Source organism: Neomonachus schauinslandi, chromosome 5 (assembly GCF_002201575.2).
Source record: "Neomonachus schauinslandi chromosome 5, ASM220157v2, whole genome shotgun sequence".
Classification (NCBI taxonomy): domain Eukaryota; kingdom Metazoa; phylum Chordata; class Mammalia; order Carnivora; family Phocidae; genus Neomonachus; species Neomonachus schauinslandi.
The window spans coordinates 59,618,808-59,628,071 of record NC_058407.1 but is presented as its reverse complement, the minus strand read 5'-3'; the positions used below and the strand labels follow the sequence as shown (position 1 = coordinate 59,628,071).

Sequence of the window (9,264 nt, the reverse complement as noted above, 5' to 3'; positions counted from 1 at the left end):
TGGGAAATTCCAAGGATTTAGACACTTCCTTCCCAAGAACCAGTGACAAAAGCCAGTCAAATTCTTCATTATACAAATGGGGGACACTTACACTAAAAAGACTTGCTTTTTTTTTAAGTTTATCTTACATATATATTTTTTAGTAATCTCTACACCCAACATGGGGCTCCAACTCACAACCCCATATCAAGTCTCATGCTCCTCTGAGCCAGTCTCCCCTATACTAAAAATCTTAATTTTGAAAGATGGAGATGATGTGTCCCAGGAGATAGAATCCAACCACGTGTTCCTCATTAAGATGGTCTCAAGACCCACTCTACTCCCAACTTGGTTCACCTTCCCAGCCCTATTAAAGAGGCACATCAACCAGTCATCCAGCAGACACAAGAAATGAGTTAGGTGGAGCTAGCGTGCTCCCATCCACCCATCAGCTGCTCCCCACAGGGCCCTGAGCAGCAGACAAACCCCTGACTGAGACCCTTAAGCTATGGTAAGACAATTAGAGGTCTGTTTACATCATCTCCCCAGATACCCAGAAGAACCCTTTGCAACAGTGAAGAGGTAAGAGAAGGGAAAAATCTAAACCACCCCTTCCATCTCTGACATGCAGGAGGGAAAAAAGGACCCACACAAAAGGGTTTAGGAGCTTTTTTTTTTTCCTTTTAAAGATTGTATTTATTTATTTGACAGAGAGGGCACGAGTGGGGGGAGGGGCAGAGGGAAAGGGAGAGGGAGCAGCAGACTCCCCGCTGAGTGGGGAACCTGAGAGATCATGACCTGCGCCAAAGGCAGGCGCTTAAGCAACTGAGCCACCTATACACCCTGGTTGAGGAGTTTTTAATGCTTAGACTGAAAAATCACAGGCTGCGTTTTTCATAAAGTTACTGGTCCACCTCTGGCAGGGCAAGGATCTGCCCCTCACCCAGCAAGGTCCTGGAGTGGGGGCGCTCCTTTTGTAGTGTGGTACAGTGACGCCCCAACCAAGAGGCAAAAAAGCAAGAAGGATAAGGAGCACCCGCCAGGCAGGACGCAAGGCACTTCCAAGTGTTATCTCACTTAATCCCCACCCCAACCCCATGAAGTAGGGATCCCCGTTTTACAGATGAGGATCCTGAGGCTTGGAGAGGTCCATCAAATCTGTCCAAAGTCATAAAGTTCACAAAGCCATGAAGCCTCAAAGCCGAGATGAAGAAAGCCAGGTCTTCTGGTCTTCCGCACTCTGCCACACTGAATTCTTTCTCTGATCCAGCCTCAGTCTCCCATAAGAAGTTCACTCTTAACATCCACAGCCTTCGCTTTGTCCTGGTCCCTGTGAGGAAAAGGCTCAGCTTGCAGGAAGCTGTTCTAGGAGGATGGGTGGGGGTCCTGGCAGGATCTTTCCTCTAACACAGCAAATACGGCCCCAGAAGTCACAGTTCGGGCCCGTCTCAGCTGAGCAGAGGCCCCGGCGCCAACAGTGAGGTAGCGCAGTTGGCAGACGCCCCGTCTCTGTGGACTTAGCTACCACAGGAGCAGGGGCCGTGCTCAAAGGAAGGGGAAGAATGCAGCCAGCGGCCTAGTGTCAGACCTGCCACGGCAGGCCCCGGCAACCAGGGAGCCCAGAAGGCCCATGTGGCTCCGGCCAGGGGGCGTGTAGTCCTCTGCTTGCCCCGGGATGACTTGGGGGCCTTGAACATGTCCTGTGCCGGGCCACAGGGGCCCTCATTTCGTTAGCAGCGGCAGCAGCCCCAGCTCATTCAGTCTCTCCTTGGCCACTGCCTCCCAACCCCTGTTGGCCTGTGGGCTCCGAGGTGAGGGGTGCAAAAGCCCCTCCACCTGGACCTCAGGCGTCAGGCCTGCCAGAGCCCGCCGCGCCCGCTGCTCCGCCAGGCGCCCCACTCCCACCACCAGCCGCACCCCCAGCAGCTGCACCTGCCTGCAGAGGGCCGCGTCACAGGCCCTAAGAAGCTGTTCTCGCTGCCTGGCAGGTAGCTCGGCGGGAGTGACGTTGCGCCCACTGGGAGTCAAGAAGAGCAAAGGACACAGATTGTGGACAAAAGAGTGACGGAAGAAGACCTCGGGCTGTCCACAGAGGTTCCGGAAAAAGCCCCAGAACCGGGCACCGCTCACCTCCGACTGAGGGCACTCCAGTCCCAGCACTGGTCGCTTCGGGTGCTCTTGGGGTGGGGTCAACACAGGTCCCCCAATGCCCAACCAGTCCCGGACTACGCTCACTTCCCCAAAGGGCACCTGCCGGGAGGGAGAGAGACAGAAGGGTTTCAGTCTGGAGATCTGACACCTGGGTTCTGCACCAGCTGCACCCTCTAATACTGGACACCCCACCACTACCCCCACCCCCTTCACCCAAAGGCCTGAGGCGAGGATTCTGGCCCTATGGTTTGATCCTGCCCATCTTTCTCCAATTTTTCACTGTGGACTGTAGTGCACAAGAATCTGTTTGCTTCTATCCCCACTTGCCTTTGGAAGCACAGAGAGAGCATATGGGAGTATCTGGCCCTCCACAGGATGTGATGGGTAGTATTGGGGGCAGACAGACGGTCTGAGACAGAAAGACAGCCAGGGTTAGAGGAGGCACAAAGACAGGACTGACCAGCGCTCTCTCGGTGCCCTCTCAGGCCGGAGCCTCAGGCTGTCATTTCCATCGATCATCATTGATCACCTTTCATCCCCCAGTCGGGGTCAATAAAAGCGATTGAGCCTCCTGCCCCGAAGCCTCTTCCCCTCCCCCATCTGCCAAGCACCCCCACTGAGGGGCATTCACTCATCCCAAGGTCTGAAAGGAAAGCAGGCAGGCCCCAGAGCCAGCTCTGTTTTGAACCTCTCCTCAGCTAAGACACAGAAGCAGGACGGCTGAAAGCCCTGCATCTCTTCCATACCCAGCCGTCAGCCAGTCTCCCCTGAGGAGCTGGCATTCCTGGTCCCTCTCCCGACCCCCACCACACTCTAGGGAAAGAGGAGATCCGGCAAGGTAAGGTAAGGATGGGGCAGGCGGAAGGAAGGGCTCGCAGAGGCAATTAGTGGACAAGCTCACAGGGGAAACGGAACTACCATTAATGTGCTTGGTTAACTCTGGGCTGCGAGGCCAGGAGAGTGTCTGAGACCACAGGAGCCAGCATGTGTATTGGGAGGGGATGAGGGGCCCGTCCCCACACGGGGCCACAGCCAGGCACACGCTCCTCCCCCACTGCAGCACAGCCAAACATCCACCTTGGAGCCTCCCACTCCACCCACCAGGGGAAGCCAAACCCTTTACCCCAGTCTGGGCCATGCCAAAGGGCCCGGGGTTCATGCCCAGGAAGAGCACTTCCTTGGGGCCTTGGCAGTAGCGGGTCACATAGCTGCGGTGCGGCTCCCACGCATACTCCACAGGATTGTAGATGATGCCCACAGGCTCTGAGAACTGCAGCTGGCTCAGTTCAGCATTGAGCCGCAGCTCCTCCTCCAGGAAGCCCTCAGCCACGCTTCGAGGGCAAGGCTGGGGCTCCATCAGGGCACTGGCAGGCTCATGGAGGGGCCCCAGTGGATAAGCGTGGGGCACAGCCACGTCGCTGCCACCTGGAAAAGAGAAGGACAGAGGCCCCATCAGTCTTCAGCCGTAGAGTGAGAGGGATCCAGGCTGACCATGGCTGGCCCTTCCAGGGCTCAGAAGAGACCATCAGCCATCCCCTACCCTCTAGGTTTGACTGAGCTCATCTCAGTTCTTGGTGGTGAAGGGCCCTTTCACTGCCCACTTCAAGTATCCCTCCTCTTCCTATGTCACCTGGTGAGAATAACCCGTCATCTCCCACTCCAAACCTCCTTTCCATCAGGCTTAAGCCTTGAGTCACTAGTTCCTAGGCCATGCCAAGCACATGGGAGGTTTTCAATATATATTTACTGGTGGCAGACTTTCAGCACCTCTAATGTCATCCTTAATAAAACAAGCTCAGCCAGGATGGGCTGTGTCCTGGAAACCGATGTGCTGAAGAATGAGATGCAGGTGCACAGCCAGAGCCCAGAGACTAATTACACAAGGCTAATTACAATTGCTTCCAGGTGGTGAGCAATTGCTCTGTGCCGGGTACACCTCATTGATCCTCATAACAACCCCATGAGGTGAGTGTTATTGCTCCCATGTTACCGGTGAGAAGACTGAGGCTTAGTAAGATCAAGCAACTTGCCCAGGGTCACGCAGTTAGCAAGTAATGAAGCTGGGATTTGAACCCAAACTATGTGACTCGAGGCTATGCTCTTAACCACCCAACTCATCTTGCCTGAAACGGTTCAATCAGCCACCCTGCAAATCCAACAACCTCCACAAGCCCAGCCCAACTTCTTGCCCACATTCAAGAATCCTCAGTGGTCAGCAGGATGATTACTGGACTCAGAATAGACCCTTACAAGCTATGTAACCATGGCCAGAGCCTCAAGTTTTCTCATCCAAATACTAGAATAATAATTATCCACTCAATAATAGCAATATAAAGGATGGAATGAGATGTTGCATGTAAGTGGGGGTTGGGAGGCAAGGAGGAAGTGGAGAAGCAGAAGAGAAAGAGGGAAGAAGCTGGGAGGAGGCAGAGGGAGCACTCCAGCAAGTTCTGTAGCCTACAAAGACTATTCCTTCTAATCTTCCTTCTCACAATTCCCATGCAAACCCAGTGTTCCAGCCTGACCATTCCACTCACTCTTTCAAAAATGCCTTTCCTACCCCAACTCCCAAAACTTTGCACATGCCATTTCTTCAAACCCAACCAAATACACTCCTTAAGTCAACCAGGACTGTGACTCCTCTGCCTCTCCACACACCCAAACCATACCCATCCTTCGAGATGCAGCTCCAACAATCCCACTGGAAAGCCTGCCCTCCTTAGGACACTGTAGCCATGCAGTAACTTCCCAGCCCCACCCCACGCAGGAGGTCTGGTGTGAGACCTGGGAATCTGTATTTTTTTTTTTTTAAAGATTTTATTTATTTATTTGACAGAGAGAGACACAGCGAGAGAAGGAACACAAGTAGGGGGAGCGGGAGAGGGAGAAGCAGGCTTCCCACGGAGCAGGGAGCCCAGTGCGGGGCTCGATCCCAGGACCCTGGGATCATGACCTGAGCCAAAGGCAGACGCTTAACGACTGAGCCACCCAGGCGCCCCTGGGAATCTGTATTTTAAACAAGATTCCTCAGGTGATTCCAATGGTTGATGAAGGCTCAAACCGCTGCATGTCACCATGGTTAGTGGCTTCTTCCCCAATTCACACCTTGCCTCCCTACCTAGACTTGAGCAGATCAGAAGCCAGGTCCTGTTCAACTTCCCTCTGTATCTTTAAGGTCCTAGCTTTAATTAGGTAGTCAACAAACACCCACTAGACTCTGTCCATCCTACCTTTCTCAATCCTCTTTAAAACGACCTTCTACCAAGGAGTCTTTCCCGATGGACTCCTCTCCATTTCTACAGCCGGAGTTCACTCAAGGCTCAGCTGCCCACTTTGCACTCCAATTGTTTCTGAGGGTTTGCCAGCCTCTGGGTGTGTTTCCAGCATGTCTGGGCCTCCCATGGGGCAGGGACCAGGGTTCTTCTCCTTCATGGGACCTCAGGGTTGACAGAACAGCTTGATCCATCAACCTGTTCTCGGACCCTAGCCTAGGGCAAGTGGGAGAGAAAAAAAGTCAGGGCCAAACTTAAGAAACCCTTCTCCAGACTGATCTCAGTAGTCTTTTACTGCTTTGTCCAGATGGCTAACCAGGGCCAACGGGGCTCAAACAAAAGCCAAGAAGGGAGCCGTGGAGAACTCAAATTACCTCCAGGGCCCTTGCTTTGCACATCCCCATGTAGTGCCAATGTTAGTGGACTGGCTGCTCCAGCTCTGGGATCTCTCTCAAGTCTTAGGCTGAGCCTACCTTTGATCTTTAGAGACCTGTGCTGAAGATAGCAAGGCTGCAGGGTACAAAAAAAGAATGACAAGGCTTTATTCGCAGCGTTCCAGTTTCAAACCTAATCTGATAGCAAGAGACACAGTCTGGGTGTCTAAATCCACTTCTAATCCTGGTTTTGTCTCCAAGTTTCTCTTAAGCAAATCATTTAACTCTCCTCTCTATGAAATGAAAACCACAAATTCCATCCAACCTACCATCAACTGTTAACTCATTTATTTTTTTCAATACTTATGAGTCTCTTCCATGATAGGCACTGTGGTCGTCTCTGGACGAGGAAGAAATCCAAAATGAATAAAATGCAGGCCTGGCTCATAAACTACTGAGAGAGGACAGATAAACAACTATAATACACTGTGGTTTGAGCTTTAACATCCTAAACAATACACTATGAGAACCCAAAGGAGGAACTTGAAAGTCCTATCTAAAGCCACCAAGAACCAAAGACTTAAGAAACGCAGATACAGGGATGCGTGGGTGGCTCAGTCGGTTAAGCGTCTGCTTTCGGCGCAGGTAATGATCCTGGGGTCCTGGGACCGGGCCCCGCATCGGGCTCCCTGCTCAGTGGGGAGTCTGCTCCTCTCTCCCTCTGCCCCTTCCCCTGCTTGTGCTCTCTCTCAAATAAATAAATAAATTTTAAAAAAGAAAGAAACGTAGATACATTATAAATTACAGTGTCATACTAAGTGCAAAGGAAGCGGAGGGTGATCCAGCAATAAGTCTGGCCATCTAGGTTCTCTGACACTAAATCCTGATAGTGAAGAAGGAATCAAAGACACTATCCATTCCCCTATCCCTTGGAGGCACTCCAGGAATCTACAGGGACAATCAGCAAATCCTTAGACTAACAGTAGTAGTGGTAGGACATGGACTCAAAAACACCACTTATCCCTTCTACTGGTTCTGAGAGGGCCGCCGGCTAAGGGTCCGTAAGAAAATCTCCGTGTCCGCCCTCGGGCTCCGCCCAACGGGAAAACCACGTCCCCGCAGGCTCCCCGGGCCGATTCCGTGGGCTCGACTCTTCCTCTGCCGGCGCAAGCCCCAAACAGAGCAAGGGTCCCCAAAGCATAAACATTCCTACTCCCTGCCCCACGCCGCCCCACAACCCTGAGAGCCCCAACCCTGCCCCTCAAGACCCCAAGTACCCAGGCTCCCAATTCCTCACCTGGTGCAGCGCTCCATCCGGTTTCCGGTTCCCTTCCCCACCCCCGGGCGCGGAGGACAGTGGGAGTCGTAGTCTACTTTGTTTAGGGAAAGAGATTGGCGTTGCCGCGGCAACTTCCGCCGGACATACTCAAATCCCCGGAAGGCGTGTTAAATTAACCCTAAGTGACTCTGGGGATTGTAGTTTAACCCTTACATCGGGGTAAAAAGCAAGAAAGCTTTAAGAGGCCAGGCTTAGTAAGGACCGCGGAGGTCCTGGCTTCTAGCTCTAAAGGGCAACACCCTTCCAAAAATTCATCGACAAGGCTTTTCCAAACAGGATTGCGAATCAAGGAATTTCAACCATCCCCAATCTCGAAACTCACCTGAGAGTATTAACAATGGCTAAAAGACCATTTCTAGTCCTCCTGCTGCCCCAAGGATAAGAGATCCCTCCTTTGCAGCCCTCCAAGGACTATATCTAGAACATCCACAGAGGCACTTCTGGAATCTCCTAACAACTCTTCAGTAATGGCTTTGAGACTCTTCCATCTCCCATTACTGCCCACGCCTTTGTCTCCATGGCTTTCACATTTGACTTCTCTCCCTCCTCTGCCATGCAGTCCACCCAGCCCTATAATCTCCCACCCTTCCCAATCCTTCCCCTCAAATACTTCCCTGAACATTCCTAACCCCATGGCTGCACCTAATAGTCCATTCCCTCCCAACTCCCTAACCCAAATCAATGTCCAGAGCTGTCCCACTCCTATTTTTGTTTTTTGGGGTTTTTTAAAGATTTTATTTATTTATTTGACAGAGAGAGAGCACAAGCAGGGGGAGCAGCAGAGGGAGAGGGAGAAGCAGGCTCCCCGCTGAGCAGGGAGCCGGATGCGGGGCTCCATCCCACGACCCTGGGATCATGACCTGAGCCGAAGGCAGACGCCCAACAACTGAGCCACTCAGGCGCCCCCTCATTTTGTTCTTGTCCTCCATCTCGGTATATTTCTGTGTCCTAACTATAAGGTTAGTTTATATTTATTTATAAACTGGAAACTCCATAAGGCTAATTGCCTTCTGGATTCCTCCCACCTCCTGCACGCCTCAGCACAGCCACGCCTGAGATCAGGAAGAAGCAAGGTCTCCCTACAGGTGGTAAAGAAGGAGACCAGCAAACCCTAGAACAGGAAAAAGTGAGAGAACAAGGATGCTACCCCCTTCCCAACCTTCCCCTGCTCTCCTACCAACAGACAAAAGCAGCATGAGCCTTAGGGAAATGTGAGCAGCAGCTCTCTGACACCAAAGGTGAGAAACCACCCCCACCTTGCCAGACTTTGGAAACAGTGTTAATCATCCACCTCACAAAGTCTGTTATTTCCTGAGCTTGTGTTTGTGCCAGATTCTTTCCCTCTTTGTGTCTTTGCCTCTCCCTGCCTATGTAAATGTATCTCTATCCTTACTCTCTTATTTTGGGGGGTTTTGTTTTGTTTTGTTTTTTTAAGTAGGCTCCATGCCCAGTGTGAGCCCAACACAGGCCTTGAACTCACGACCCTGAAATCAAGAGCTGAGCTGAGATCAAGAGTCTGAGGCTTAACTGACTGAGCCACCCAGATGCCCCCATCCCTATTCTCTTGTATAGCTTTTTCTCTGTATCTGTGTATCTGTCTCCCTCTGTGTACATCTATCCCCATGCCTCTGCTTCTTTCTCTGGAATGTCTGAAATAAGACTATCCCAGGCTTCTAGAACTGACTGCCCCCTCAGGCTCCTCTGTCTTCATAGATCTATGCATTTGTATGTTGCCGAACAAAAATTGGGGGGAGGGGGCCACACTGCTGTCATCTTATTACTTAAAAATTCTAGGAGCCTCACCATCCCTTGGGCAACCCTCCTGCCCATCCTACCCCTCTGCCACTTGCTTGCCAGCCACTTCCAGTTTATCATCATGGCAGCCCCTCCACTTTCCAAGTCTGCTTCTGGTAAGAAAGTAATGAGTGAAATGAGTGGCAGGCAAGCAGAGATCCATAGGACCCTAACTCCCAATGCCAACTTCCAGGAAGAACTGTTTCTGTCCCCATAAGCCCATTTGTCCCAGGAGCCCAGAGATTGGAGGTCCCAACATAGGGAGAAACTGAGTCTTGGGCAGCCCCACAGTGAGTCCCTATAGCTGACCTCAGTGGGGTCTGGGAGACTTCTCTGTCTAGGCCATGCTACTCCT

General features: G+C 51.9%; 1 protein-coding gene across 3 annotated transcripts; it reads right to left on the bottom strand.

The window, feature by feature from the left end:
- Positions 1–768: 768 nt before the first annotated feature.
- Positions 769–7,106, bottom strand: SMUG1 (single-strand-selective monofunctional uracil-DNA glycosylase 1). 3 transcript variants are annotated; one of them, XM_021686788.1, is made up of 5 exons: positions 7,074–7,106; positions 5,777–5,912; positions 5,361–5,618; positions 3,254–3,555; positions 769–2,229 (listed from the first exon to the last, which is right to left on the bottom strand). In XM_021686788.1, exons 4-5 carry the CDS (start codon positions 3,485–3,487, stop codon positions 1,702–1,704), a joined length of 762 nt encoding a protein of 253 aa, XP_021542463.1. In that variant the 5' UTR covers positions 3,488–3,555; positions 5,361–5,618; positions 5,777–5,912; positions 7,074–7,106; the 3' UTR covers positions 769–1,701. The 3 variants fall into 3 exon arrangements, with proteins under 3 accessions (XP_021542463.1, XP_044770757.1, XP_021542462.1); XM_044914822.1 differs by lacking the exons at positions 5,361–5,618; positions 5,777–5,912 and having other exon boundaries at positions 769–1,309; positions 1,912–2,229; XM_021686787.1 differs by lacking the exon at positions 7,074–7,106 and having other exon boundaries at positions 5,777–5,979.
- Positions 7,107–9,264: the final 2,158 nt, after the last annotated feature.

What these genes read in the sequence shown, in the direction of transcription:
- SMUG1 (XM_021686788.1), bottom strand. Translation starts at nt 3,487, where the DNA reads ATGGAGCCCCAGCCTTGCCCTCGAAGCGTGGCTGAGGGCTTCCTGGAG. An exon ending in TTGGCATGGCCCAGACTGGG is followed by an intron (nt 2,230 to 3,253) that starts GTAAAGGGTTTG and finishes CCCTCCCGGCAG; the next exon opens with GTGCCCTTTGGGGAAGTGAG.